The sequence below is a fragment of the Notothenia rossii genome (genome assembly GCF_949606895.1).
Source record: "Notothenia rossii genome assembly, chromosome: 7".
In the NCBI taxonomy this organism is placed as follows: Eukaryota; Metazoa; Chordata; class Actinopteri; order Perciformes; family Nototheniidae; genus Notothenia; species Notothenia rossii.
The window spans coordinates 33105918-33121896 of NC_136905.1; the positions used below are offsets into that span (position 1 = coordinate 33105918).

Below are 15979 nucleotides of genomic sequence, written 5' to 3' on the forward strand. Positions count from 1 at the left end.
CAGACTGTGAGTGCATGCACCGATGAAGGCATAAATAAAAAGACAAACAATCACATGATGCATCCACGCACACACACTCATACACACAAACGCTAACATTGGTCTAAATGACCTTGCATCACACTCGCCAGTTCACCATGAGGCTCAACAACAGTTTACACTTCAATATTGATCAAGACACTGAAGTACAGCGAGATAAGCTTATTGTTGACTGGCATTTTATGATTTCTTCCTTGTGTTTATTGCATTTTTTTTATCTTGTCTTTAATATTAGACATTAAACAAAAAATAAGCATTATGCAAACTGGGTATTTGACTTGACATATACACAGGTACTGTTTCTTCCGCCATGCTAAGTGCTCTTTGAAACTGTATTTAGCGAAATACTAACTTCAGTATTCTAACATGCTTGTAATGACAACAGTTGCATTCTGATGTTTAACAGGTTTAGCATTTACCATGTTAACCGTTTTATCTTGGCATGTTATGGTGCGAGTATTTCCAAATTAAATTAGCACTAAACATTTAGTACAGCTGATGTTGAGGGGAATATGATTGGCTGTGAAGATTATTCGGTCATAAACCAAAGTATTGCATACATTGAAATGTTGAGCTTACGATGGTGCTTTATAAAAAGTCTGAATCAGCAAAAGATTACAATAAATACTGTGGAGATATGAATTGTTTGGACCTATGGCAATATATCCAATATGCTAGAGTTAAAGTCAGGGGAGTCAAAACATGACTTCTTTACTTTCTTTCTCAGACTGCAATAAGTCCTCTCTCCTAACAGAGAGTTATGTAACCAACCAGATACCCTCTATTTATTCTGATACATTACGAACACTAAAAAGGGCAGCAGCAGCAGTGCATGGCACCCTGAGGTGGAACACACACACACACACACACACACACACACACACACACACACACACACACACACACACACACACACACACACACACACACACACACACACACACACACACACACACACACACACACACACACACACACACACACACACACACACACACACACACACACACACACACACACACACACACACACACACATACACACACACACACACACACACAGTGATCTACGAGGTATCTCAGCAGTGTGACAGTCTGGCTGGCCTGATGGCTAGCTAGCTGTCAGTTCTAATTGTTGTCCATTTTATCATAATGAACAAGTTGAGGAATTAATAAAAGGACCAGCATCAATGTCACTTGCAGGCCCCGGCTTTAATATGGACTCATGACCCATAACAGACAGCATACCAATAATACACTGAAGCAGCATTAATCCTCTGAGGTATGTGCACAAGTTGGAAACACATTACAACACAGAGCCCACTATTACTACAAAAGGAGATGCAAACATTATTATTTGAGTCATGCCTCTCTGGGAATTAGCTGTGTGAAGCTGAACAAATGCTGAATGAGAGTCAGCATGTCTCCAGATATTGTCATCTATGTCGGATATGAACATCAAACATGTCACTCCTTCTTCACAGTGACCCATTTCCTCCTGGCTGCCCACAGGTGTGAGAGCACGGCCTGTCTTCCACTAACAGACAGTGCACCGGACTTTTGTGACATGACAGTGAGTGTGTATCAGTATTAATGATGCTGATAGCTGGTATTCTCTGTCCTAGTCTCTGTCCTAGTCAAGTTTGCGCAAACATTTACAGAGAAGTAGTCCATTTACTTCAATTTTGACTTTTGCCGGTTTGGTAAATCCTCTCAAACAGCATATATGTGTTAGGGGACCATGAAACTCACAGTGAAGACTAGAATGTTTAAAAACAGAATGGCGAATCAAACAAGTAACCAGAAAGTGAATGAAAATACATTCGGCCAAAATTCTTTTTTTAAATGTTAAATGTTTTCCTGTTATCTTGAAGGGGCCTCCATTAGATCAGAAATGAACAACACAAGTTAACTGATATTTATTGTTGAATAAAATGTCTATTTGCTTGATTTACTGTGACATCTGTAGCACCACGAAAACCCATTTCCAGAATGTAATAATGTTTTAAGGGTCTTTGCAAAATCTATAGAGGTAATGTGTTATGTCTGCTTGTTAAAAAACAAAGCTGTGAAAATAATATGAAGTGTTAAATGGACTGTATTGATATAGCGGTTTATCCAGTCTTTACGACCCCTCAAAGCGCTTTGCATTTCAATCAAACCCCATTCATACAGAGCAGTGTGTCACTTGCTCGAGGAAGCACACACACCCTGGGCAATGGCATCGGGGGCAAATTAAGTATCCTGCCCAAGGATACATCGACATGGATGTAGCCCCCGACTGCATGGGCTGGGATCGAACCCAAAACCTTCTAACTAAAAGACGACCGTACTTCCAGTGGTGAATTGGTCCTCGTTATATCATGTTCTCAAGTAAATACCTTAATAACTGAATGGAACTTCTAATATACACCATCAATCTTAACTTTTATAAAATGTTTTGATTCCTAAAACACAAATAGAACTATGTTTCTATGCTGTTACACTTAGTTGTATTTTGATGGAACTATTTATGTATATATTCAAGTGGCCTTAATGTTGCAAATTAGGCTGGATTTGAAGGACCCAAGGATTATTGTAATAAAGATGTTTTATTTATGGGTTATTAAGCAATCTAAAACCCATCTGCTTTCGCCCCCTTGTTCTTACACAATATAAGCATTGAGTGATGCATAGGAATGCTGAGTATAAGCTGTGAGTCAGAGGTATTGTGTGTTATGTCATAGCTCGAGGTATATAGGCTGTGCACTGACGTGTCCATTCATCTCTTTATTCACAGTCATTACCACGGCGGATGCGTCTGTGAATCAGCTGACCGCCTCCGCCCTGTCACACACACAGCTGTGTGACCGCTGACTGCATGTCTCTGTGTGTCCATGCCTATGTCATGCTACACTCCATCCCTTCCTCTCTGAAATGATGGATTATTATTGAAACAGGTCAGGCATGCTAGATCACTCAGACTGCCTTTTATGCTCCGATGGTTTTCTTATTTGAACGTCACTACACAAAAGCAGAGGGAAAAACTGACTTCATATAACGTAAGACTGGCTGTTAAAGGATAAAAGTTCAATATTAATGTTCACTTTGGTTTGCATTACCAGAATCGCAAAGATACTACACATGAGGATATGTTTTAATCAAGTGTTTTTAGAAATATTCCTCTTTTTAATAAAGCATGGTGTAATGGAACCCTCAATAGACATTGGTATGTCTTTTCATCTCTCAACTCTTTATGTATGTAAAACAACGGTTACTGGACAATCAAACATGCTGTCATAAACTGATTTTCCTAATAGTCTGTGCCTATTCATTTTAATGTATGTCTTTTAAGTCTTTAGTGTATTTATGGGTTTGTATTTTTGTGCTTTTGATGGTGCATATGTGCTTAAATTAATGTGCTTTTGTGATAATATGCCATTCCAGGGACTGCAGATGAAAATAGCCTTTATGTCTCCTCTTAAATAAATAAATACAAATACAAAATGTGACTATGACCTATAGGCACTACAGCTCCACAATACTTAACCACAGAGTCATGTTGATTGCTGGGGTGGGTCATATGTACAGTACAGTAAGGTCGCAGTGCTAAATCTTCTAAAGCGGTGCCTTGCTGCTCTGTGCCTCATGTAAAGGTCAGTGATCACCTGTGACCTTTCATTAGAGGGGAGTTCCCTGTGCAGTGGGTTCACGCTGTGTTTTTAAATAAGACTTGAAAAAGCAAAGGCATATGCATTCATCATACCAAGATGATAAAGATAAGAACCCACCTCTTTGGCACTTCTGATCTTCTCCAGGAAAGTACCCAGCTCCCTGGTTTCTGTGTAGAGAGCCCGGCACACGGCCTGGTAGTGACCGGGGACGTCCGACAGACTGGGGAGGTGGGATGTGCACAGCTGGAAGAGAGAAAAAACAGTTTGTAGTACATAGTTTATTTATCATAAACACAACAGGGATCAAGGAGAAAGCATTAAGTGCAACTTATTTTATTTTTGTAAACCCATGAACTGATCAATATCCATGTTATTTTGATATATCAATGAAGAAACTTAGTAAAGCACATTCAGGTTATGTAAAGCAATCGTTTATTCTTGGTCAACATTATCTGTGTTATTCCTAGATTATGAGGGTCATTTGAATCGTGGCTTGTTAGCTAACAATGCTAATCAGAACAACTGTTGGTCAACTGAGTCTCTCCCCTCCAGAAACACTGTTGCCTAGGAGAAGTAATAAGACAAAGGGAACTACATTTGAGCTGCCTGCAACTAACTTATTTATCCATCTGTTCAATTTGTTTTCTGTAAATCCAATCATGAAAGGGTCCATCAAATGTCACAAAAATGTTGAACGTTTTAGCTTTCTATTATTTAGCTTTTTTCAACCAGCAGCTTCAAACCAGATTGCAATCATAAAGAAACTAGCAAATATTCAAATGCAATATGCTGAAAACAGAGACGGCGAGCATTAATATCAATCAACTCATTTATAGAGTCATTGTCGCAGCTCTACCCATTGTTCTGCATCGCAGCAACCCAGACCCGGCGGCAGACATACGTCTCTGGGCAGCCTTTCATTCAGAATTTCATAGCAAAATAAATAAATGATATTAAACTAATCTTTCAACATAGTTTAAAACAAAAATAAATATTAGGACAGAGCCCTAAAAATAACAACCATAAACATAATAATAAAACAATTAAAATGTTGTATTCAGCCCTGATTAATACTGCGGGCCCAAATCCTGGATGGGCGGGCCCGGCCCCATGGGGCCCGCCCATGACGCCGGGTTTGCAGCAATCTCAATTAAGGAGCAATTCTTGTTATCAGTGTCTTCTTGATTGCTCCCAGTGTTCAGATTTAAGCAAAACAAATCATTTAATGTAACTGTTTTTATTTACTTCGGACTACGTCAGAATTTTTCCATGACTCCTCTGCACTGCTAGAATATGATATTGTTTATTATTTTTCATACTCTAAGTACATTTAGCTGAATACACTTTCATTCTTTTACTTTACTTTTAGTGGATTATTTTCCCACAGGGCTACTTTGACTAAACTAAAGAATCTCAATACTTCCTTTACCACTGTCAAACTGTGTTTAGCCTTGCTAATGGTTCTCAGGGACCCTGCAAAAAAACGAAATACCGCAAAAACAGACGTTTGTAAACAACTGTTATTGACTGCAGAACACAATTGAAAGGGCACTAAAAGCAGCCGTGATGACAGAATACGTCCTCTAATGTCACTCAGAACAGAATGTACCCTTGGCCAATGCTCGGCATGCTCTTTGCATCCAGACAGCCGTCTCTGCAGAAAGTGTATCCTATATCCTCATCACAAGTGGGTGAAAAATTGATGCTGTATCCAATGTGTTTTTTTACAGCATATCTGGTCAGGACAAAGGGTACACTGAGGGAGCACACAGAGGGACGGTCAGAGGGTGAAAACACAGAGACAACAATTGGAACTGACAGCTAGCTAGCCATCAGGCCAGCCAGACTGTCACACTGCTGAGATACCTCGTAGATCACTGTGTGTGTGTGTGTGTGTGTGAGTGTGTGTGTGTGTGTGTGTGTGTGTGTGTGTGTGTGTGTGTGTGTGTGTGTGTGTGTGTGTGTGTGTGTGTGTGTGTGTGTGTGTGTGTGTGTGTGTGTGTGTGTGTGTGTGTGTGTGTGTGTGTGTGTGTGTGTGTGTGTGTGTGTGTGTGTGTGTGTGTGTGTGTGTGTGTGTGTGTGCGTGTGTGTGTGTGTGTGTGTGTGTGTGTGCGTGTGTGTGTGGCGATGTGAGGTGTGTTTTCGTTGGACAACAGTGATACATGACTCCCAGCATGGAGGAGGCTGGCAGCCAGACTGCACTGTGATTCTAATCTCAGTGCTCAGAGCCATGTTTAACATTTTCATTTTCACACTCAAATGTTTTCCTGAAAATCAGTTACCCTCGCTGATAGGATCTGTACCAGGAATTCATCAGTGAATATGTTTAGTCTATTAATGTTTTTCCTTTTTAAGTTACTTTATACTTTATCTCCACCGATTCTAATTTCTATAATAGTTCTTACTTCAACAGATTTAACTGTTATTTTTAAACTAACATTTTTGTCTGAAACATAAAAACACAAATATAATAGGCATTATCATATAATAACTACCCATCAGTATATAGAAGTTCACTTTAAATGATATATACCACCCTAAAGTATCAATTGTGCTTAATCTATATCTGAAATGTAATTAATTAATGACATTTTGCTGAAAATACTTCTGTACATCCTCTACAGCATTATTTACTTCCAACTGTTGGATTAGTCCTTTAATTTACAACAAGGAAATGGTTGGTAAATGGGGGGAATATTCCAAAAAGCTAAAATAATGCACATTTCAGATTAGCTATGGTATGGATTTATAAAGTGGATTAAAAAAAGCAAAAAATAGTCATTCGTCTGGCAACCCAACACTGTATTCACTCGCCTTTTTGCTATAGTTAGGTCTCCAACAACAACAAAGAAAAGAGTATCTGGCCCTTTAGCTGCTACTTTGTTTACTATGTTCACGTACAAGTCCCTGTCACGATCTGTCTGTGATTCCTGTTTTATTTAGAAAATAATTCAGCCCCTGTGTGATGTGTGTGTGACTGTTTTGTTAGCCTCGCTCTGCTCTGTTCTGGTGGATGAATGACTATTAAAAAATATCCTGTGTCCTGCCCTTGGATCCAAACTGCTCTGCTCGCCAGAATTGTTATCTAGCTTTTAGCCGTTTGGTGCTCGGCAGGTAGCAGAGCTCTTTCAGTTGAGGCAGCTGCATGCTGCCAACAACAGATGAGACTGGGTAGACTGATACAAAACTGAATTGTTGCAGGCTTTAAAAAACACAACAAGGAGCTTAAACATGCTAAAATAGTATGGAAAGCTGGGTTTGGTGATACCTTATTTTGAATCTCCCTGATATCATGATTACACCTGCCCCTGCATGGATTGAAGTGCTAGTATTGTCCAGTCATCAATGCTTGCACAATTCACCGGTAACCTGATTTGTTCATGGCCTATGTACTGACCAATGGACTATCCTGACCCTAACCACTCCGGGTTAATGCTTAACTTCAATTAGCTTTGCAGGGAATGTTGTGCAAATGAAAGCATTGGGATTCATTTTTACGCTTAGGTGACAAATTTAGCCACAGATTGAACATAAAGCATAGTTTTTTCATAATGTGTTACTTTAAACGTGCAGTTTTAAATGCGAAAACTATTCCAATGCAATATCTGCCTTAAACAGAAAAAGTACTTACATCTCCAGCAATAGCAACAAGGATTTGTTTGCAGTCAGTCAAAACATCCTGGTAGTTAGCGTTAGTATAATGTAAATAGCCAACAATAGCTGAACAACAGAATAGATACCAGCAGTCACTCACTCAGCTACTGTGTACATACCTTGAGGATATCTCTGTAGCCGTGGACGCTGCAGATGTTGTCAGGATCATCCTCGGGCTCATCCTCTTCCTCTGTTGCCTCGTAGCCCTCGTCGGGGCAGGCGTCCCTCTCGGCCTCGGCCATGTTGGTCATGAGGTCGATGAGCTGCTCCAGAGGAGGGCTGAGCTCCCTCTCCTCGTTCTCCTTCAGCCCGTAATCCAGAGCCTTGTAGATCATGATGCCCAGAGACTCGATCACCTGAAGGAGCATGGGAGAAAAAAGCACTCAGTGTCCATACATTGTCAACTGTCTTGCTTTCATCCGTTAAGTATTAAATATATGAACATAATGTTACTTCCAACAATTGTTTTTGCCTACAATACAATGCAAATCACACAGTGCAACAAAGGTCCAATTAAATAACTTGCGTCTGATGATAAAGATGGATGTTTGTATATTAAGCAAGCATACAATCATTTTTGAAAAATGCATAATATTTTTTTCCTGCTAATTGTTCTGTTCTTCACCTGTCACATGAACAAACAAACATGGATTTCTGTCTTTGTTCTACAATATGATCCTCTATTTTGTGCCAAGCCTGAACTTCAACAGCTGTATGAAGTGACCTGATGACTCGACCTTTGAGGAGAGAGCTCCCTCCGTCATTCATAAGCACACACAAACACACACTGGCCTGGAGAGGCTGCCGCTGGGGGCCGATTACTGAAAGTAGATCTTGTGATTAACTGACGCATTGAAAAACGAGAACACCATCATCACATCACACACGTCCTCATGTGGATAGTCAGTCTTTTAAAGGAGGAAGGAGTATGTAATTCTGAGAGGTCAGCTGTAGTTTGAGACTCATTCTAGACTTTCAGGACTTAAATGATACTCCAGACAGTTTTAGCATTAAATAAGTACAATGTAGGCTTGGAAGGTGGCTATATTTAAGAAGAAAACAGCGCATCATCACATCATTCCTGAATTGTTGTGCTTAACATACTTTTTGCACAGCCACAATACCTTAAGCTTAGCAACCATTATAAAGCATTAACAACAAGCTTATCTATGTTTTTTTATGGTCCTTTTGATATTTTATATCTGCCGTGAAAACTATTGTCTTTGCTTTGGCAGAATTAACTGACGTGTTGGCCACTTTGGAAAAAAGTGGAGAGTCACGATGGATGAGGGCAGCAATGTCAAAGCCAAGACAAAAGACAAAAGACGGAAATCACACAGGGGATTATTCTGCAGCCCTGCACCCAGAGAAAAGACTGAGAGGGAGCGAGACAGCAAATAAAACACAGACAGAAAAGCAACTGTGAGAAAGGGGATGCAGGACGGAGGGACAGAGACAAGGATCAGAGACAGAGAGGTATCAGGACACAGGAAAATAAGAAGTGAATGAGAGGGTGAGAGTCATTGAATGGTTCAGAGAGGTCAAGGAGGGCGGAGACAGGGGAGACATCAAGAGAAACAGAATTGTGTGTGTGTGTGTGTATATTGCTCTTTCTCAGCTAGTATTGGGAGCTTAGCCGTGTGGAGAAGGAGGTGCTATGTGTACCCTTGTGTACCCTGCTGTGTAGCCTGCTCAGCTCCGATAAATTTGATTCCCTGTCTATGTATTATAATTTGTGGAACCAAATAAAGTATTCAAATGTGTATGTATGTGTGTGTGCGTGTGCGTGTGCGTGTGCGTGTGTGTGTTGTGTGTGTATGTGTGTGTGTGTGTGTGTGTGTGTGTGTGTGTTTGTGTGTGTGTGTGTGTGTGTGTGTGTATGTGTGTGTGTGTGTGTGTGTGTGTGTGTATGTTTGTGTGTGTGTGTGCAGACATGAAGATCAAGAGCAGATCAATGGACATTCATAGAGGAAGGAGGAGTGTCCTCCTCTCCCCCATCAGTGCGTAAGAGATGGATTTCCTCAGGGGGGTTCGGCTGAATGCCACCTCTTTGTCTAAGCTCTGATATATGACACCATGCAATACACACACACACACACACACACACACACACACAGACACAGACACACCACGCACAAAAATGGCAGCAAATGCAAACATATTCCTCCAGGGAGCTGCTGTAACCTCAGGCTGAGAGATCCTCCTCAGTGGAGCATGTTGTCTGTAGACAATGAGACAGATATGAAATGTTCTGACCTGCCAAGCAGCAAATGGTTTTATATTTTAAAGTATGATCTGGTATGGATTTTCAGGCTCCCGTTTCTTATCTGCAGCTTATCTACAAACCATGTCTTCAAGAATTCAGTCAAAGACTGTCACAGTATCTGATACGCAAAAGGAGAATCACTCAAACGGATGGAATAAATAAAAGGCTGCGCAGATGGGTTTGACAATTTTTTCCCCCTTTCATTTGGAAACATTACAAAAATGGTTATTTTGTATTTAGCAGATGTCAATCTAACAACTGAAGTCAATCAAATAGAATTAAAAATATCTACCTTAATGGGATCTAAGGGATCAAATGGCTACTTTTTGAAATGTATTATTTCTCTTTCATGCTCTTTTCCCTTGGTTTAACTCGTATTCAAGACCTTTTATCACTCAGTTAATGACAACAAAATATGCCTTGGGTTCACAAACATACGTTTAATATTAGTAAATATAACGTAAAGTTTGGGCCCAATATTAGCAACGGAATGTCGATTCTCCAATATTTTACAACAATGGCCTTCTTGTATAGGTGGTCCTCCAATTACATTTTTGATGAGAGGAGTAAAAAGGGTGTCGTCACTTAAAGAAATATATATAATATAATAATAATAATAATAATAATAATATATATGTATGCCTTATTATTCTTTCTTTTTAGGGCCTTTAATAAAATGGTTAAACTTGACTCCTGACTTAGGAGTCAAGTCTGCTCCTCTAACAGTTTAGGAGTCCTACTCCTGACACATTTATTTCTAGAAAAAGAATACCCTCAATTCAATAATCCAAGGTTACAAGACATCACATGTTATCTTGTTATCTTGTTTGGTCAGATAGCATGTGCTGCATGAATAACGTGTGTGCATGTGTTGATATGATTCATAAGTAAAACAAAACTATGAAGAAGTAATGTTGGCCTTCTGGGGAGAACGCATTGGTTTGACTGTTGCAGACCAAATTAGATATGCTATTGACCGATGTTCCATTCCTTTGAGATACAAAACAATAAAAATGATCACTAAAAAATATGTGAGCCTGTTTGATTCATTTCTTACACATTCCTCACAAATAATGAACCTAAAACTATGACTGATTGTAATTCATAATTCCTTGTGACAGGCTAAAGCAAACATGTCTCCATCCTACTTAGAAATCTCCCTGACTGGTTTCCAGGCGACCAAGCAGAATGATGGGATGGAAGGGAGGAAGGGGTGCATAGGAGGCGGAGAGGAAAAGAGGATAAGAAAGTGGGGCGAGGATGTCAACTGAAGCAGATTTGCCAGTGCAGCAAAGTGCAGCAGTGGCCATCATCACAGGCAAGAATAACATCAAACAGCTTGGCTTACATTTCAGCATTCATGTCACGGAGACATGCCGAGCTTCCCAGAATAAAAACCATTGTGACGCACACGGAAATAGTTTTACAAAGCTACTTTATCACTGCAAACACCTCAAAACCTTACCTGAACTTAGTCCTGATAAGTAATGGCTTCCTGATACAACTGATCGGATTAAGAGTAAAATCTTGTGCTAACAAAGCACAATTGTGCTCTCAAATACACAAATGTAATTCATTCTTCACACTTTTCCAAAATCATGAAACACTGGGAGGATAATGGCAATGAATGTAATGATGGTTTTCACATAAATGTAGTTCTTCCTTTGTTATCTCCTTACTGGCTTCAAATTCTTCTTCATACATGTATGTCACATTAAAGGCCCCTATACCTCTACTGCCAATATCCATCTACCATTCACCAATATGTCTACTATTTTCTATATTATATAAAGGGACATGTGCATGTTATGTCCAAGTGTCGGTTTTAGATCCATTCAAGGTTGAATTTCTCTTCAGCTTGCAAAATGAGCTGTAGTAAATGAGCTCAGGTATAAATAGGCTACAGAACAGCAACACAATATGATATGACAGCAGAGCGTTTTGTTGACAAGAGGACATGTAACATCTAGACCTTGTTCAGTGCATCACAAATGTATAATAGCAGTATCTGGGTAAATATAGCCAGGGGTCTTTTGACATTCATACACAGCGATGCTGGTCTTTTGTCTTGTCTGTTTTACAGTGAGAAGCCTAGTGTGACAATAAAACAAAGCTAAGACCTATCCGACTTAATCGGCTGTTTTATAATGATTAAATCTGCCAACCCCCACAAATTGTGCAAGATGGATCCATGACCTAACATAATGAGCAGATGGTTAAGAAGTTGCACTTTTAATGTTGATTAACTAAAGTTAAAGTTAAAGCCTTTTATTGTCATTATACAAAAAGTACAACGAGATTCAGAGTGTAACTCTGTCCCAGTGGGCAAAAACTAGACTTACATAACATTAAAAACACGGCAGTAGGACAGACAACATAAGCAATCATACGGGGGGAATAAATAGTTAAAAATATTGATATAAAATAGTTTATAATTTTTAAAGTGCATTCAAAGGGAGTATATGTGTGGAGATGGTTACGGTCAGTGGTGTAGTGGGCGTTGGACGCGGGGGTACGCCTTAACCCCGCTTATTTGGAGCATGATCTTATTTTTAATAGTCTAATACATAAAATAATAGTGTTATCAGTTGCAAGTGTGTATTTGTTGTAATAATGACAAAAACATAATACATTTCACAGTAATTATAATACAAAATAAAAACGATTTCCTTAAAAAATTATGATTCATCATCACGCTCGTGACCCCGCGGCGAGCTGGGGGTGTGTCACACTTTGGGCTGCAAAGTTTGTTCATCCATTTCTGACTTATCAGTCTTCAAAACGCAAGGTGTTTTCTCTCACACAGAGAGAGACAGCGTTGTCTGCTTAGTTGCAATACTGTAGCTTATGCAACTTAGGCCTATACATTATTTATGTAACTTATGAGCCAGTGTCTCCATGGTTTTGAGTCTGTGTGTGTGTTGAGCGCAGAGCCGTCTGCTTTTTGCAGTACAGTAACTAAAGTAGGACTAAGCATACCGGTAGTTTCTGTGAACCTTTCTGCCCGTTTTGTGAGTGCACTGCGCGCGTGCGCGCTTGTGTGGCATTGTTTGGGATGACCTAATTAAAATAGCGTCCCCCCAGTAAAAATATCCCCACTACACCACTGGTTACGGTTATTGCATTAAGTGTGGTGGTTAAGCAGCCTGACGGCCCAGAGGTAGAAACTGTTTTTGAGTCTGTGGCCGTTTCTCAATCTCGAGGATACTGGCTTCCAAGCCAATATTTCAAGGATGCTACATCATCAAGTGGCGCAGCAGGACCGTTCCAATGTACAGCATACTTGGAATTCCACCGAGGCCGGGTCCTTGGTTTGGGGGAAATTTCGAGGCTGCACATGGGTAGACTTTCCGTCCTTAAAATCCCCACAATACTTTGCGCACAGACCAATTTCAAAAACCCTTGCGGAGAATGGCTGAACCGACACAGCACGCATTTAAATGTAAGTATGTAGTGGCATAGAACAGGTGTTGGTAAATATGTTACTTTGTTACATTTGTTATTACCAAAAATGTGTTCCGTGAAAGTAAAGCAAGTTCATAATTAGATAGACATCGTGAGGTATTTATTTTCGGTACAGTTTATGTTGAAACCGTTAGAGAGAGTGGCACACTTGTTAGCCTGTTCCATTCTTCTTCGTATTCCGAAGCCGTGGCCTGTAAGTATACTTGCTTCGTTTCTGAAGGAAGTGACTTGCCAGCATCCTCGAAATTGAGAAACGGCCTGTTTGTCCGTGATTTGAAGCTCCTGTATCTTCTCCCAGAAGGCAGGAGAGAGGACAGTCTGTGACCTGGGTGAGAGCTGTCCTTTATAATTGGATTTGCTCTGCTGAGGCAGCGGGAGGTGGAGATGTTAGTGCTGCATTTGATACTATCGACCATGATATCCTATTGCAAAGACTAGAGCACTTAGTTGGCATACAGGGAACTGCTTTAGGCTGGTTTAGGTCCTATCTATCTGAACGCTCTCAGTTTGTACGTGTCAACGATGAATCTTCCATGCAAACCAAAGTTAGCCATGGAGTGCCACAGGGCTCAGTGCTCGGACCTATTTTGTTCACACTATATATGCTTCCGTTAGGCAATATTATAAGGAATCATTCTGTAGACTTTCATTGTTATGCGGATGATACTCAACTATATTTATCAATCAAGCCTGATGAAATTAATCATCTAAATAAAATTCAAGACTGCCTCAAGGACTTAAAGACGTGGATGACCTTACATTTTTTGATGTTAAACACGACCAAAACTGAAGTTATTGTACTTGGCCCGAAGAATCTACGAAACAAATTATCTAAAGATATACTAACTATGGATGGCATTAATTTGGCCCCCAGTGAGACTGTAAGGAATCTTGGTGTTATATTTGATCAGGATTTATCCTTTAACACCCACATAAAATCAATTTCAAGGACCGCCTACTTCCATCTACGTAACATTGCAAAAATCAGGCATTCTTGCCTCAAAACGATGCAGAGAAACTAGTCCATGCATTTGTTACTTCAAGGCTGGATTATTGTAACTCCTTATTATCAGGGTGTACAAAGAAGTCAGTCAAGTCGCTTCAGTTGATTCAAAATACTGCAGCTCGTGTACTAACCAGAGTTAGGAAAAAGGACCACATTACTCCTGTTCTGGCTGCCTTACACTGGCTCCCTATAGAACACAGGATAGAATTTAAAATTCTTCTTCTCGCCTACAAAGCTACGGAGCCCTGGAGGGTTCATAGAGAGAAAAATAAATAAAACGTGGCCACGTTTTACTAAAGCGTGGCCACGTTTTACTAAAGCGTGCGCACGAGTTACTAAAGCGTGCGCACGAGTTACTAAAGCGTGCGCACGATTTAATAACTAAAGCGTGCGCACGATTTAATAAAGCGTGCGCACGAGTTAATAAAGCTTGGCCTTGTTTTATTTATATTGAGGGATTCCTGTCCGTGACTCACAGTATCTGCTGCCCACAGCTGTTTTATAGAAGGAAAACCTCCTTCACTTTATGAAATCTCTGCGGCACCAGTGGCCTGTGCTACGAAGCAGGATTCGCTATTTACACTATTCATTCATGAAGTATGACACTGCGCTGTCAGCACGCGTCTCCATGTTTGTGAATGGTCAAATGTTGCTAACCCCGTCCCTTTCACGTGAACGCGCTCTCAGCCGGTCAGAGAAACCCTGGTTGATTTACTGAGTTGATAACCAGCTTCGCAGGACCGCTTATCGACATTGCGTTTGTTAGGGCTAGTTAAGCCGGGTAAATCGAACATATCCAGGGTCTGTTGAACTGGCTCTGTAGTACAGGGCTCTGGAGGCAGTAACGTGTAACTCAGCAGAATCTGAGAAGAGCAGCACCAGCTGCAAAGAGCTGTGCCTTTTACTGTTTACTTCACTGTGTTTCCCTTCATTAGAACCGCTTAATAGAGATCGAGGCTGCTACGTTTAACCACACACACCTCTACACACATCGAACTACCAGAGTATTCCGCCTCGTTTTATGAAGGAGATGTCCTGTCACCGGGGCGCATGGTGTGTGTGTGTGTGTGTGTGTGTGTGTGTGTGTGTGTGTGTGTGTGTGTGTGTGTGTGTGTGCACGCTCAGCTCCGCTCTGTGTGCGTGCTCGGTGTGTTTGTGTGTGTCCGACACCACCGGCATTTGTTTTCAAATGACCACGAACAGTAATTTACACAAATCTGGTTCTCCATAGTTATATGTGTATTCCCAAGTGAAAGAAATTCGTTTAATCTTAATCTCGATGTGATAGTCCTGCCGGAGTACACCGGAACGAACGATACTATCATAAACAAATGCCGCCCCCCACCCAAACGCCCCTCACACAAACACACACACACACGTGTGCGCGCACACACACAAAACGAGGCCACGCTTTATTAAATCGTGCGCACGCTTTAGTTATTAAATCGTGCGCACGCTTTAGTAACTCGTGCGCACGCTTTAGTAACTCGTGGCCACGCTTTAGTAACTCGTGCGCACGCTTTAGTAACTTGTGCGCACGCTTTAGTTATTAAATCGTGCGCACACTTTAGTAACTCGTGCGCACGCTTTAGTAACTCGTGGCCACGCTTTAGTAACTCGTGCGCACGCTTTAGTAACTCGTGCGCACGCTTTAGTAACTCGTGCGCACGCTTTAGTAAAACGTGGCCACGAGTTACTAAAGCGTGCGCACGAGTTACTAAAGCTGTGCGCACGATTTAATAACTAAAGCGTGCGCACGATTTAATAAAGCGTGGCCTCGTTTTGTGTGTGTGCGCGCACACGTGTGTGTGTGTGTTTGTGTGAGGGGCGTTTGGGTGGGGGGCGGCATTTGTTTATGATAGTATCGTTCGTTCCGGTGTACTCCGGCAGGACTATC

General features: G+C 40.8%; 1 protein-coding gene across 4 annotated transcripts in view; it reads right to left on the reverse strand.

The window, feature by feature from the left end:
- spire1b (spire-type actin nucleation factor 1b) overlaps window positions 1-15979 on the reverse strand; it is a 54448-nt gene that overhangs the window by 17227 nt on the left and 21242 nt on the right. For all 4 annotated transcript variants that reach the window (XM_079693722.1, XM_079693723.1, XM_079693725.1 and 1 more), the window contains exons 3-4: window positions 7465-7701; window positions 3809-3934 (exon numbers count right to left, since the gene is read on the reverse strand). In XM_079693722.1, the coding sequence (XP_079549848.1) occupies window positions 3809-3934; window positions 7465-7701 (363 nt within the window). The remainder of the gene's footprint in view (window positions 1-3808; window positions 3935-7464; window positions 7702-15979) is intronic.